The sequence below is a fragment of the Mus pahari genome, chromosome 3 (assembly GCF_900095145.1).
Source record: "Mus pahari chromosome 3, PAHARI_EIJ_v1.1, whole genome shotgun sequence".
In the NCBI taxonomy this organism is placed as follows: domain Eukaryota; kingdom Metazoa; phylum Chordata; class Mammalia; order Rodentia; family Muridae; genus Mus; species Mus pahari.
Genome location: NC_034592.1, coordinates 17,152,464 through 17,168,267, shown reverse-complemented (window position 1 = coordinate 17,168,267; position 15,804 = coordinate 17,152,464). Strand labels below are relative to the sequence as shown.

At 50.0% G+C, this 15,804-nt stretch overlaps 1 protein-coding gene across 8 annotated transcripts in view; it reads right to left on the bottom strand.

Annotated features, from left to right (window-relative positions):
- The window catches only part of Odf2 (outer dense fiber of sperm tails 2), a 44,012-nt gene extending 33,185 nt beyond the window's left edge, over window positions 1-10,827 (bottom strand). For 2 of the 8 annotated variants that reach the window (XM_029536050.1, XM_029536051.1), the window contains exons 1-4: window positions 9,921-10,025; window positions 7,587-7,677; window positions 6,720-6,873; window positions 6,384-6,452 (exon numbers count right to left, since the gene is read on the bottom strand). In XM_029536050.1, the coding sequence (XP_029391910.1) occupies window positions 6,384-6,452; window positions 6,720-6,827 (177 nt within the window). In that variant the 5' untranslated portion in view covers window positions 6,828-6,873; window positions 7,587-7,677; window positions 9,921-10,025. Of the gene's footprint in view, window positions 1-6,326; window positions 6,453-6,719; window positions 6,874-7,586; window positions 7,678-9,920; window positions 10,048-10,562 lie in introns of those variants that run through there. The other 6 variants (XM_029536052.1, XM_029536047.1, XM_029536048.1 and 3 more) reach the window with 6 other exon arrangements.
- Window positions 10,828-15,804: the final 4,977 nt, after the last annotated feature.

Genomic DNA, 15,804 nt, shown 5'->3' with positions numbered 1-15,804 from the left:
AAAAAAAAAAAAAATTCATGCAGAAGTGAAACTGAGATGGGAAAAGGCCGGGCCGAGGTTTCTCTGGTGGTGTCAGGAAGGTGTGAGACAAGGCCGAGACAACTGGAAGCTAGGCACCATGGCCTGCATCTGCCCTCCCAGTACTGAGCAGCTCTGTCCACTCAAGGCCAGCCTCATCTACACAGGGAGTTTTATGTCAGCCATGCAATGACACCCTTTCTCATAAACATTTTTAAAATGCTAGAGAGATGGTTAAGAGCACTAGCTGCTCTTCCAGAGGCCCTAAGTTTAATTCCCAGCAACCACATGGTGACTCACAGCCATCTTATAATGGGATCTGATGCCCTCTTCTGGTGTGTGTTAAGACAGATTACTTGTATACATAAAAATAAATATTTTAAAAAAATGTTAAAAGACTGATAAACCTTAGATCTACTTTCTTCCAAAGATAAAGACTGGGGAGGTGATCCGGTGCTAGCTAGGGATGCTGCTCAGTGGTAGGGCGCATATTTAGCTGAGATTCTGGGTCAATCCCCAGTCCCATCATCAACAACAGATCAAACAGGAATACGAATACCTCAGGTGGGGTGGGAGGGGTAGCTCAGTGATAAGAGCACTTGCTACTCTTGCAGAGAACCCAGGTTTGATTTCCAGCATTCACAGGATGGTTCATAACTGTCTATAAATCCAGTTCTAGGAGATTTGATTTCTTTCCTTAGCTCTATGGACACTGCATGTCCCTGGAACTGGAATTCTGGTCAATTGTGAGCTACCATGTAGGTCCTGGGCATTGAACCTAGTGCCTTTGCAAGAGCAGTAGATGATGCTCAATTTCCAACATCAATATGGTGGCTCATAACCATCTGATCCAGGGGATCTGATGCTCTCTTCTGACCTGTGTGACATCAAGCACACACACGGTGCATATACATACATTGCAAACAAAGCACTCATACATGTAAAATAAAATCTGAAATAAATAAATAAATAGATAAATAAATAAAGTGCCCTCGGGAACTATAGTGGTCTCTGGTCTCTATTTCTAGCTCTATCCCAAATGTGAACTTCCTAGGACCTTGCCCTTTTGCTCATAATGTGAAGCATGAGTCAAGGCTTTGTAGGCATCACCAGGAAGGGGACGGAGGCTGACCCAAGACAAAGCAGGAAAAACAGCTGCAGTTTGAACTCCAGGTAAGAGCTTGGACAAGGCACCTCTGGGGGAATCTCTGGGATTGAGCTTCCAGGCAAGGGGGCAGGACTATTTCTCCCAGCAACCTACAGCAAAAAGAAGGCTTCATTTCCACAGCATCGCTCTTTTTTAAAGTGTGTGTGTGTGTGTGTGTGTGTGTATTTATACTTGTGCACGCCATGGTGTACACATGCAGGTCAGAGGAAAACTTTTTGAGACTGGTTCTTGATATCCATGATTTATAGGAATTTAGCTCGGGGTCACCAGACTTGAATGATCAGACTACAGCTTTTCCCGCTGAGCCATCTCACCAGCCACTCACAACATCATCTCTCTCCTTCAACCACACGGGTGGGTCCCAAGGACTACACTCGGGATCATCAGACCAGGCTGCTGTAGGCTCTGTTATACAGAGAGCATCTTGTTGCCAGCCCTACCTACCCCCACCCTTTGTTTTGGTTTGGTTTTTTGAGACAGGGTTTCTCTGTGAAGCCTTGGCTTCTGGAATTCCTGGCTCTATAGACCAGGCTGGCCTCAAACTCAGATCTACCTACCTCTGTCTCCCAAGTGCTGGGACTAAAACTTCTTGCTAAGTTTTCTAAATAAAATCTCACGCAGGAGCCCAGACTATCCAATGCTAAGATTATAGGTATAACCCACCATTTGGCAGACAAGGCGCGTGGGCAGATCCAGGCTGGCCTGACTTTACTGTGTAGCCCAGAACAGCCTCAAGCTTCTGACAGTCCTCCTGCCTCATACTTCTGTGTGCCGACAGCATAGCTGTGAGCGACAATGCCCCACATGCTTTGATCCGTTTTCTTCCGACACAGTCGAGTAGCCTGGGCTAGCCTCATTCAGAGCAATCTCCTGCCCCGGCCTCCTCAGTGCTTGGATTACAGACGTGAACCTCTACAGTAGGCACAAGCCTCTTCACTCTTTTGGGGTTTTGTTTTGTTTTACTTAACAGTTTCTGGGGCTGGGGATTTAGCTCAATGGTAGAGAGCTTGCCTAGCAAGCAAAAGGCCCTGGCTCCGGACCTCAGCTCTGGAAAAAGAAAAAAAAAAAACCACAGTTTCTTTCTCTCTGTTGTCTTGACAGTCTTGGAACTCACACTGTAGACCAGGCTGACCTTGAACTCAAGAGATCCGCCTGCCTCTGCCTCCCAAGTGCTGGGATTAAAGGCATGAGTCACTACTGCCAGGCTAGAAAGTTATTTCTCATAATATATGATGCATTCGAGGTGTGGTGGCGCACTCAGCAGGCAGGGACAGGGGACCGACATAGTGAGTCCCAGGAGAGCCAAGACTACATTGAGAGCCTTTCTCAAAAAGCAAAACAAAGGAGAAATAGTGTAATATTCAATCCTCAGGAGCAAAAACTAAATATACAGTATACTAAAGCACAACAGAGATGGAAGCTGGGTGTCTGGCTGGTACCGGGAATCCTAGAAACTTGGATGTGGAGACAGAAAGATCAGTTCTAAGCCAGTCTCAGCTCTACAGAGACTTAAAGGCCAGCTGGGACAACATGGGGCTATCTCAGAAAATAAGAGGAAACAACAGTAACATATGCCATGCTGGGGATCAGCAGCACTCACCACAGCTCACAGACCCTCCCAGCACCTGGGAATTAGCCTAAGCATGCACATAAGATACAGACACGTCGCTTCTACGCAAATACAGCCAAACTCTACACAGTAAGTAGAAGGGCAGAACCAAGTTACCCTATGACCTGCATGCACCTGTACACACACGTAAATATATGTGATTTTTAAGCTATCTAGAAATAGGCTAGAGATGTAGGCTCAGTTGCCAGACAAACATCTTTTTAATTTCTAAAAAGAAGCAGGAACTAGGTGTGGTGGCACAGGCATTTACCTCAGCACTCCTGAAGCAGAGGGTAGGTAGACCTCTGGGGACTCAAGGCCAGCACGGTCTACACTGTGAATTCCAGGACAGCCAGAGAACTACATAATAATAGAGATCCTGTCTTAAAAAAAAAAAAAAGGTGGGGGGGGGGGAAGAGTGCTGGAAGGCCGGACATGATGGGACATGCTGTGGGTCTCAACAGAAGCAGGCAGATCTCTGAATGTAAGGCCAGTACGAGGTACACAGTGAGTTTTAAACCAACCAGGAATAATCAAAAAGACCCTGTCTCAAAAAGTAAAACTGAAAAGATCTGATGGAGTAAGAGACAGCTCAGCATGAAGAAGGTCCCCTGTTCTTGTAGAGAACTGGGGACCCATGTCCAGCTCATTCAGAGCAACTGCCATTTATAAGAGTCCAGGACAACGCAATGCCTCTGAGAACCTAGGGCACCCGACTTAAAGTCCACTCCCACAAATGCGTAAATAAAAATAAACCCTGAGGCTGGAGTGATGGTTCCGTGCTTAAGAGCACTGGCTGCTTAATACGTATATAACAATAAACCCTGGGGCTGGAGCAACAGCTCCCCGGTTAGGCGCACCGGCTGCTCTTCCTGAGGGACCAGGTTGATTCCAACACCACATGCAGCTCACGAGCCAGCATGTTACCATCTACCAAGTTACAGGTGCCATCTGTAACTCCAGTTCCAGGAAATCTGACGCCCTTTAGGGGCCTCCATGGACATGAGGCACACAAGTGGTGCATCCTCAACTGAATAGCAAGTCTGAAGCCAGCCTGAGCTACCTGAGACCCATCTCAGCAGCAACAATGTCTCAAACTTCTTATCAGTGTGCCTGGTGACCTGGGTAATGGTAATCTTTTATCCCCCTTCTCTTCTAAAATCATTATTTTTACTGTTTTCTTTTTTTTAATTTTTTTAAATTTAGTTACTAGTTTATTTACTTATTTAGAAGCAGGGTTTTTCTGTGGTCTTGGAACTCACTCTGTAGACCAGGCTGGCCTCAAACTCAAGAGATCCACCTGCCTCTGCCTCCCCAGTGCTGGGATTAAAGGCTCACGACACCACTGGCTGGTTGATTTTCTTATTTTTAGTTTATGTGCATGCTTGTTTTGCCTGCTTGTATGTCTGTGCAACATGTGTGTGCCTCGTACATGCAGAGGCCAGAAGAGGGTGTCACGGGAAAAAGAGCAGTATAACTTGAGTCGGGGACATGAGGTGCTGGTGTAGAAAGCAGTATAGCTTGAGTCCCATTTGGGTGCTAGAATTGAACCCAGGTCTTCTGCAAAGACAGTCAGTGATCTTAACCCCTGAGCATCTCTCAGCTTTAAACTCCTTTCTATTTATTCAATAAAAATGACGCCTTGCTATTTGTGTTCCAATTTCTTTATTTTTGATTTTGAAACAAAGCCTCACTAAGTTCTAGCTGGTCTCTAACTCTTAGCAATCATCCTGCTTCAGCCTCCCAAACGCTGGGATTACAGGCATTCACCATGACATTTCAAATGTTTTGGTTTTTTTTTTTTTTTTTCTTTTGGCTGGTTGGTCAGTTGGTTTTTTGAGACATGGTTTCTCTGTGTAATAAGCCCTGGCTACCCTGGACTTACTTTGTAGACCAGGGTAGCCTTGAACCCAAAGAGATTCACCTACCTCTGCCTCCTGACTGCTAGAATCCAAAAAGTGTACAACCATGCTCAGAAATTTCACTTTTCAATGGTTACTACTGAGGTAATAAAATGATATTAAGGGACCATTTTAATTTCAGCCTTCTTTTAAGAAACCAGTACCTTTCAGGAAGGCAAGCAATACAGGGCACTGAGCAAACCCAAGGCCTTGCTAAGCATATACTCAAGTGAGCTACACCCCCAGACAGAAATGCCCATCTTGTGTTTTGTATTGTTCCTAACACTTGCCATGCGTTCTAGAGGATACCCAGGTTCCCTGTGAATATACTGGTAAAGAATCAAATCCAGGTAGTATGATTATGAATGTCACAATTACATCCATTTTGGGGGTTTCTCGTTTTCAGAGTAACAAACTATAAGAAAAAGACTTTGTAAGAAAAAGGCTGACTCTAAAAGATCAGGCTGGGCAAGTTTTGTTTCCTGTGAGTCAAGGTATCGCCATGTAACCCCGGCTGGTCTGGAATTTACTGAGTAGACCAGGCTGGCTTTGAACTCAAGAGAGCCACCTGCTTGCTTCTGCCTCCCAAGTGTCGTGTGCTGGAATTAAAGGTGTTGGCAGCATACCGAAGCATTATTTTGAAGTCTTTACTGATAAGAAGTTTGTTCAGAACATAATTGAAAGCTATTTTACCCTGTTTTGGTTTTGGTTTTTCGAGACAGGGTTTCTCTGTGTAGCCCTGGCTGTCCTGGAACTCACTCTAAAGACCAGGCTGGCCTGCAACTCAAGAAATCCGCCTGCCTCTGCCTCCCAAGTGCTGGGATTAAAGGCGTGCACCACCACCGCCCGGCTAGCCTTTTCTTATCCTTGAGTTCTTCACTGCAATGAGCTTAAAAGGAATAATAAAGAACATGTCTTGTGCTGACAATGCATGGGGCAAGCCCAAGAAATGTACCGTGTGTGATTCATTAGATGGATGACTTATTAAGGCTGGTGGTGGATGGATGGGCAGATAGATGAGTGGGTGGGTGGGTGGATGGATGGATGGATGGATAGGTGGGTGGATGGATGGATGAGTGGGTGGACAGATGGATGAATGGGTAGATGAGTTGGTGAGTGATTGACCAGGTACATGGATAAACACTGTTTTGATAAAGCATAAGACACATTCCCTTGGCTATTAATACTGAAGATACTCCATTTGTTCCAAAGCAACATTTTCTTGGCTATTTTATAGGTTGGTATATGTACACATGCACATGTAACCATCCTCCATGTTAATTATACTTCAGATACTATGACAGACATGTAAATCTATGTGCAAAGCAGAGGCTAAGTTCAGTCTCCAAAATGAGACAGCATCCTAACTCCGGCTCTGCTGCTCTCTCTGTAAGACTCGGGCATGTCAGCTCCCAGCTGTCTCATGTCTACAGTGGGACAGCAGGATCTACCACACAGCAAAGCTGTAAGAGGCTAAGTGGTGCCAGTGCCATAAGTTCACAGGGATTTACAAAGGCACCGAGTAAATGAGATTCCCTGGAGTCTCTGCAATCATACCATGTCTGAGGGAGGCCTGCTAGAACCTGAATGACCAGTCCAAGAAGAGCAGCCTGAACAAGACTGAGCCTACCTCCCACTTGCATCCCACATGCCGGGCAGATGATTTTCCAGGGGGCATCCAAGGTACCTTGGTTTTCACCCGGACACTCCGCCGTACATTCACGGTGTCCCCTTTCATTCCGCGCTTATGAGATTTCTGTGGGGAGGGACAAAACTAGAATCAGAACTGCCCTAGCTGCCCAGTGTCACTCTGGTGGCATATGCCACCTTTGCAGAGGGGCCTCTTCTGAGTAATGTTACTGCTACTGCTTGCTGCTGCTGGGAACTAAAGGCCTACCTTCTAATCAGGCAAGTGACCTCCAGAAAAGTGTGTCTCCCAAACCTTTGGAGTTGGCAGTGCGAGGAGGCTGGGCTGGGTGACCAGATCCGCAGCCGTGACCTCGCCCCGCTGCCATGCTCCTACCTGGCTGCTGGCTGCTGATGGTTTCGGGAGTTTTTTTATATGGACGTGGACAGGAGTGTTCTCATCCACATGAACATGTAAGGGGGGAGTTGAAGATCGGTCCTTCATGGTTCACTTCTGGCAGGCGGGGGAGGGCAACACAAAAAAGATGGATCTGTGGATGAGTAAACTGGGCATGAAAACAGAGCTCAGAGGCTTCTGGGGACAACTGAACGCTCAGCCACCGAGTGAGCAGGACAGCTACCAACTACTGGCATGCAGGCAGGAAGCAAGGCCAGCGTGACACCGAGGCTGACTCCGCAGAGGTCTCAGCTGAAGGCCTCCAGGTCTGCTCAGGACAAGAAAAGCACAAGCAGGGTCCTCAGATCTGCAGCTCCACCCAAGCCAGACGGACTGGGCAGCTCCGCCTTGGCCTTAGTGCAGGTCAGCTGCAAAGCTGTGTCTTCCAAACAGGCATGCGAGTTAGTGTGGGAAACACTCAAAATGGTTAAGGTGCAGATGCATGCAAGCCACATGCAAGCAAGACACTAGGGCACAGAGGAGGACAGTGGGGTCGCCAAGCGTGAGGAGGGTCTAGAGACTCCAGAGAAGACATGAGCAGAGCTGGACCCCAGGAACATCCTTGCCCGCTGGCCGCTCCCATCCCACCTCTCTCTCATGCTTTTTATTTCATTTTTTCTTTTTCTTTTTAAAAATATCTGTTCTAAAGATGTTGGGATTTTCCTGGAAGGCTATCAAGACAACCTCCTCACACCCGACTCCATCAGCCAGCAGGCCATGCTTCCCAGCTCCGTACAGAGCACCGGGCAGCCCCTAGCAAAGGCTTGAAGAAGCAGCTCTGATGGTAGCGTCGTGAGGGTCACCTACCGTAACAGTTACACTGGGTGCGCCACAAGGTGTTCTCAAGACTTTTTTCTGTGTGAGACTTGTTACTCCGTTCTTCCCACACGATGGAAACCTGCACCCGGGCACAAGAACCAGATTATGAGCAGAAAGCCAGGCTTCTCCTGTTTCTCAGCTCTCGGGAAATGGCACACTGCATGTGGTGGCTATTGCGTCGGCAGCCGCGAGCAGCAGTCTTGAGTCCCCTGGCTCTCTGTAGATGAGCACAAGGCGCGCATGGTGTGCTCAGCAGGAGGGTGATACCAGGTGAAGGCTGTCTGCATGGCTGGCCTTTTAAACCTGCCATCGCATCACATGTATTGTGACCTTGTGCTGAAAGCCTACCTGTCATCCTATCAGGTGACCCAAAAAATGCTGCCAGGGCACCAGTCTCAGCAAGGGTACAGTCCCCAAGCTCCTCTGGGGAAGCGTTCAGTGACAGCTTAACTTAAAACACGCAGCTCTGGAGCAAACTCACCGGGACACCGGCTTGTAAAAGGAAGGCTCACACGTTTGCTGAAACACACGAAGACCCCACTGCCCAACGTGGTCCACTCACTGCCCATACCAGAGCCTTGCTTGTACATATGCAGCCCAACATGACAAGTGCAAAATAGCCAATACTGAGCTCCAGACCAGCCAGAGTCCAGGGGGAGAACGGTCTGCAATGGTCAAAGCTAACCTAGCCCACTGCCTCCGCACAGCTCCCAGATAGCCTTCTGCCGACCTCACCAGCTCTTCAGGGGGAAGACTGAAACCTAAAGCAACAGCACTGTGGTCTGCACTCTGCTGGGCTCACAACTACTGAGCGAGCCGGATGGCCACTCTGAAGAAGAATGTTCAAACTAGAACCTCAAGTTTCCCCCCTTCTACCTACTTATAATATCTCTGCTCACTTTAACACTAGTTTAGAGGTGGCATGGTGGGAAATGCTTTTAAGCCACCACATGAGACATGGAGACAGGAGAATCAGGAATTCAAGAACAACCTTGGCTACCTAGTGAGTCTGAAGCCAAGCTGAACTCAGACGTAATACTCGGTTAAAGAGTGATCTTGTTTGCTACTAGGACGATGTAAAGGCGGGGGGGGGGGGGCTTACTCCTCCCCTTTCAAAGTCACTTTCAAGTGTTTTGGGTCCAGACTTTCAGTCCCTGGAAAACTAAAAAATAGTTTCCATTGAGCCTGGCCTGGGGAGCCCTGACCACCTTTCCCTGCCCTACTGCAAAGGCGCCCCCCACATTGGCTGTACCTGGGGGAGCCGCCTGAGGATGAGGCAGACATGGTTAAGCATCAAAGCCGCAAAGATGGGCAATTGGGTCGGCAGGCTCTGCTCAGGGGGACCCAGAGGGGCTTGCCAATGAGAATCTCAGGGGCCGGGCATCAAACGTCCTCTCTCTGAGGGGAGGAGGGTGGAAGCTTTGGGGGTGGCAGTTGGATGAAACTTGGGAGGCGCTCCTCTACTGTCCAAGTCGCACAGCAACTGTCCTGCCAAAGTGGGGAGGGAGGGAGACAGGAGAGGCTGAGCGACCTGCGGGGTGCCGAGTGCGCCGCCAGGAGGCAGGTGGAGGGCGCGGCAGGACAGTGAGGGGCCACGTCACTGAAAGGAGGACAACAACCAGCATGCCCAGGCCCCACCCGGGAAGAATAGCGGGCCGACGGCTACTAGGGTTTAAACCTGAGGGCTGCCTGGAGTGCGAAGAAGGTGAGAACTGCTAGGCCCCAAGTGGGCCCCCCAGGGGCGGGAACCCGCGCAGGGAGCTGGAGGGATATTCGGGACAGTGCCTGGGCAACTGTCTCCTAGGTGAAGGGGCGTTCCCGGCAGAATAGCTACCAGGGAGAACCAATAGGTGAAAGGGGAGGAGCGGCGGCCTAGGAGGGGCGGCATGGACAGCCTGGATCACCCCCATCCCTGGAGCTGGTCTGGAGGGTCCCCGGAGGCCTGCCCACCCCGAGCGCATGTAACTGCTGCGGCCCAGCCCGCAGGGAGCAGGGGTGGCCTCCGGGGAGGATGGGGCGCACGGCCACCCACCAGCGGGCAAGAGGGGACTGGGTTCTGCCCATAGAAGGGCGCAGCCCTGCCCGAGGACAGCAGAGGAGGGAAAGAGCGCTGCCGATGGCCCGGAGAGGACGGAGGCGGCCGGCCCGCCCGTTAGCGGGAGGAGGAAGGGCCCGCGCCCAACGAGGAGCGGGGCGGGCCGGGTTCGGACGCAGGAAGGAGCGCGCCTAGACTCGGGGACGGTGCCCGGTCGAGCCAGCCCCGGGAGCGCGGGGCTTGAACCCGCGGCGCTCTACGCCCTGCCCCGCCGCGTGGCCTCTCACCAAGAGCGGCACGGCTGCGCCCAGAACCGTCTCCTTATGAAGTCGTTGAAGTCGGAGGCCAGGGTCGTGCCATGGAGACGCCGCGGCGGATGCAGTCCGGCTCCCGCGGCGGCTCCTCCCCGCTTCCGCCTCCTTTTCCGACAACCGGTCGGCAGCTCGCCCATTGGCCAGTTCAAACCCCCCCCGGAGCCTCTCGGGTTTCGCCATTTAGGCCCAGCCCCCAGCGTCACAGAGATGCCCCGCCCACGGGCGGACGCTCCGCCCACTTCTGGGTCACGAGGCCGGTCCACCGCCCCGTCGTCAGGGAGACACGCGACGCCTCCCGCGCCGGCCGGCCTGGTCTTGCCCCACCGTTCAGGCCACCGAGTCCCCTCCGCCATTTTGCCCTGGTCCTCCTGAATCCTGAACCCTAACGCGCTCCCCTCGAAACACAGGAGGCAGCTGGACGCAGAGGGCGTCCGAACAAGCGACGGGCTGGGGCTTCTGGAAAGCCATCCCCGTGCCTAGGCCGCTCAGTGCAGACCACTTGTGCACACTACACAAACTGTGCCCCTCTCCCACACGGCCCAAACCGAAGGGAGAGGCCGCCCTCCCCACGCCCCTGCCGCCCTCCCGCACACCGTACGCCGCTTCCATACGGACCTGCTCTGCTGAGGTTCTCTCTGCTGAGCCGCCATCTTCTCAACTATGCTTCCCTGTTAGCCAATCGTGGGGGACTGTCACGAGGCTCACGTTCCCGCCCTGGATTCTGGGAGACTTTAACAACCTCCGGGCCGGGTAGACCTCATTTCCTCGACTCCTTAACTCCAACACGGTAGTCGTGCTCTCACCAGCTCCTCCGTAGAGCGTGAACGACCTTCCCACCTCCACAGGCGGCAGGGCAGTCTTACCATGTCATATGTGTTCGTCAACCCTTGACGGTTCATTTTGTGCGTGCAACCCTGGCTGGCCTGGAACTTGCTGCGCTTGAGCAGAAATCTGCCTATCTCTGCTTGCTGGGATTATAGGAGTGCACCAGCAAGCCGAGCCTTTCTTTTTTCTTTCTTTCTTTCTTTTTTTTTTTTTCATACCAGTAATCTCAACAATGAAGCAGGGAGATAGATGGCCATGAGTTAGTTCAAGCCTCAGTCCTAACTATCTCTACCATCCTGAGATTCTGCAAGAGCATATAGCTGAGGAACTCCGAGTGAGAACCCTTGCCTGACCTGAGCAAAACCCTAGATTCAATTTTCAGTAACACGTACGTGTTACAATCTCCACAAATAATGTCTCCACACTGTCCAGCAGCTCTCTCTAGACCATTACCAACAGCAGCTTTTCCAAACTTTTGTCTCTTCTGCATTCCATACACCAAGTTCCCTATTTCATAGAGAAAAATCTACAAAATGAAATTCCCTTGATATCTACACACTTTCCCATCCTTAGCGACCCTTCGGGCCTGCCTTCGGATGTATGTGTGCATCTTGCTGCCTAAACCACCTGCTTCAAGGTGCAGGTCAAACATGTCTGTAAAGTGTCTCCTTTGTAAACATGATGGTACACACCTATAATCGCAGAATTCTATCAAAAGGCTGAGACAAGTAGATTTGGCTAGGAGTTTGAAGCCAGCGTGGTCTACATAGCAAGGCCCTTCGATTTAAAATAATGAAATGTCCTTTTGCTACCTCCAAACGGAATTGTTGCTCATTTCTTAGCATGTCCCCATTCATTGAACTAAGTCATTCTACACTCAAGGCACATTCAGTCTCAGAGGAGTACATGACCTATCATACTAATGAAACCAGACAAGGAAAGCTTTTATGTCTATTCCATACTAAACAATCTAAACAGTCCTCCCTGACAGTCAGCTATTTCTGACTTTTGTAATAAAGAGTCTGAAAATGGGTGGTATTGGAGGAAGTCTGGCCAGTAGTGGCAGACACCTTTGATCCCGACACTTGGGAGACAGAGGCATGCAGCTCTCTATGAGTTTGAGGCCAACCTATTCTACAGAGCTACTTGTAGAACAGCCAAGGTTACACAGAGAAACCCTGTCTCAAAGAGCCAAAAATAGTAAAACTAGGAATCATTCCTGAGGTGCTGGAAATTGGGAGGTTTGGAAAATACTGACGACAGAGGCTCAAGGACACCACAGTAAAGTGAGATGAGGAAGGAAGCAAAGGGGGCTTACTTTTATACGTACTTGTGGGGGCTGGAGATGGCTCAGCAGCCAAGAGCACTGGCAGCTCCTGCAAAGCACCTGGCTTTGGCTCCCAGCACCCACAAGGTGGCTCACAGCATCTGTAACTACAGCTCTGGGTGATCTGATGCCCCGTCCTGACCCCTAGAGGGATCTGATCACTCAGCTAGTGGGCACACACACACCACACGCAGAGAAAGCATCCATACAAATAAGTAAAACTCCAAGTGTACTTACAGCTGAGAGTACAGTCAGGGCACATGCTAGCATTCTGAATGGCAGGAGTGCAACCTGCTCTGAGATGCGAGGAGGTGCAAGTCTTTCAGCTACTGTAATAGAGGGCAGGCAGGAATAAGAGGACCTGGGAGGAGGGGGAGGAGGAGGGAGAAGGGAGAAACAGGACCCGCCTTCCTTGGCAGGCAGGAGATCCGTCCCCACAGGTGATGGAGATGGTGTTGGAGATGCTGAGGCCTTGAGAGCTGTGTGCAAGTGTGACTGACGACGGGTGCGGTTCTAAGCAGAGAGCAACAGGTATGGAGTTAGCACACCCAGGCCTGGGCACGTACAAAATGTTCTATAGGGCAGCACTGTGGAGTATTCAGTCCTCTCAAGTGCTATGGTCACTGTGGGAGGAATTCTGCCCAGGTCAGCAGAACTAGGCCATAAAGTGCCAAACAGGCCAGGCGTTGGTGTCAGATCTCAGACCCTCAGCTCCCGGAGAGCTGTGGAAGGGTTTGAGTAAAAGAGTTTAGCAGCTTAGAATCTCCAATCTACAATGAACAAACAAAACAGGCATGCTGGGACACAAAGTGATCCAGCGTGCAAAAGAGAAAAAAGTAAGTCCCTGTGAGTCCCAGGCCAGCCAGAGCTATACAATGAAACTCTATCACAAAGAAAGAAAGAAAAGGAGAGAGAGAGAGAGAGAGAGAGAGAGAGAGAGAGAGAGAGAGAGAGAGAAGAGATTCCACTCTGCTTGTACAGAATGGGAAAGACGAGAAGGCATGTGGAGTGGCTGGAGAGATGACTCAGTAGTTAAAATCTGTACATATAACACCTTTTGCAGAGGACCCACGTTCAGCATCCACTTTAGAAAGCTGGCAGTTCAGGGGGCCTGACCCCCTCTTGGTCTCTCCAAGCATCTGCACTCCTGTGTACGTCGCATACAGACAGACAAAATTAATTTTTAAAAAAATGTTGGGCTGGTGAGATGGCTCAGTGGGTAAGAGCACCCGACTGCTCTTCTGAAGGTCCGGAGTTCAAATCCCAGCAACCACATGGTGGCTCACAGCCATCTGTAACAAGATCTGACGCCCTCTTCTGGAGTGTCTGAAGACAGCTACAGTGTACTTACATATAATAAATAAATAAATCTTAAAAAAAAATGTTAAAACAAGTATAGTGGTGCACATCTTTAATCTCAGTGCTCAGGAGGCAAAGACAGGTGGATCTGTGAGTTCGAGGTCAGCCTGGTCTACAGAGCAAGTTCCAGGACAACCAGGGCTGCTACACAGAGAAACCCTGTCTTGAAAAACAAGAGGAGGATACAGAGGACAAGGACAAAAAAGAAAAAAGAAATAAGGAGAGGGAGGAGAGGAAGAAAAAAGAAAAGACTAAAGTAAAGCTCATGGTCAAGGGTCCACAGGAAAACCATCCACCAGACTGGAGGAGGTAGTTTCCTTCTCTGTGAATTTCAAGGAGGCTTTGTGGACTCCAGTCATAGCCCCAACCACACACCTCTGAACTTATTCCCCTTGGCTAAGGCCTCTCCTTTTACCCAAGGGCCTGATTAGATCGTTTCCAGGAGCACCTGCTCCAGGGCCCCGATGCAGCTGCCACAGCCTCGGGCGAGGCGATGGGTGCTGCAGAGTGGGACTGGCTCTCTTCCTGGCACCTTTGTGTCTTCATGAAGAGGCCGGGAGAGAAAATTCTCCCAGGCTCTCAAGGTTTGCCCTTCTTGGATCCTCTGAGCTGTCCCTCACTGCTTATGAACCTGGAATAGATGCTATGCTCAGTGACTGTACTGTAGCCAGAGTGCAATCATGAAATCATGAGCTAACAGCATCAGCAGAGCTAGGGGACTTATTAACAACACAAATCATAGCTGGGCGGTGGTGGCACACACCTTTAATCTCAGCACTTGGGAGGCAGAGACAGGCGGATTTCTGAGTTTGAGGCCAGCCTGGTCTACAAAGTGAGTTCCAAGACAGCCAGGGCTATACAGAGAAACCCTGTCTCGAGAAAAAAAATCATTTGATCTTGGCGCACACCTTTGATCCCAGCACTTGGGAGGCAGAGGTCTACAGTGAGTTCTGTACCCATGGTTACACAGAGAAATCCTGCCTTGCACAAAATAAAGGGGCTGGAGAGATGGCTCAGAGAGTTAAGAGCACCAACTGCTCTTCCAGAGGTCCTGAGTTCAATTCCCAGCAACCACATGGTGACGACTCACAGCCATCTGTAATGAGATCTGATGCCCTCTTCTGGTGTGTCTGAAGACAGCTACAGTGTACTCACATAAATAAAATAAATCTTTAAAAAGAAAAAAAAAAAGAAAAACAAAATAAAACAAAAATTAAAACATAAATTCTCAGGTCTGGATATGTGAACTAGGCTGGCCTCAAACTTACGATTCTCCTGCCTCTGCTACCCAGGACATATCCACATCTGACTTCTTACTTTTGTTTATAATGTTTATTATGTTTTATTATTATTTTTTAAAGATTTGTGTGTCTGTATGTGTGTGTGTATGTGTGTGAGTGTATGTGTGTACTCGGGCATGAGTGCGCACCAAAGCACACACACACACACACACACACACACACACACACGCATGCGCGCGTGCGCACACACACACACACACATATTAGTGCAGGTACAAGAAGGTCAGAGGAACAAGTTGGATCCCCTGGAACTGGAGTTAAAATAAGTGTGAGCCATTGTGTGGGTGCTGGGAATTGAACACAGGACCTCTGGAAAAGCAGACAGTGCTCTTGGCTGCTGAGGTGTCTCTCCAGCCCCCACCATCAGGCTTTCATTGTCTTATGGTATCTGTTGTCCTTAGCACTGGTAATGGACGATGCCTTGTGTGCGCTGGACAGGGCTTTCAGTCCACCTGACACCTCATTTTCATCCATTTCATTTACTGCTGAATCCTTAGAACCCACCCCCACCCTGGGAAGCTAATCGAATTTTACAGGATGAATGAAAATGTTACTTGCTCTAGATCACAGCCATCCAGAGAGAAAGATTTTCACCCTCAGAAGAACAAAACATCACACCCTCACCTCCGGCCCAGAGTCCTCAGAGCTATGGCAGGTCCTGAACCTCTCTCTCCTGAGTGCAGTGCCCTGGCAGCCCAACCTCAGGAGGTACCATGGGGACTCTGACAGGACTGGGTACTTGCTCACTAACTCATGTTCAAGGGTTGCTGTGGAATGGAAGACAGGTGGGAAATGAACTCCTCTGAAGGAGGGAGCCTGTCTGCATTGGCAAGTGCCAAGGCAGCCCCAATCAAGACAGGGAATTCCTTCCCCTCACTCTTCCAGCCATCTAAGTGCTAGGCCCAGAACCTGATCCTCTGTGACTAATGGAGGGAGTCCCCCATTTCCCACATAGAAGGGCAAAAGCATGTGGGGTGGCTACCTCAGATGGTGCCCACAGCACCCAGATTGTAGAGTGGAAGCTTCTAGTTTCTTTGGAAAGTTA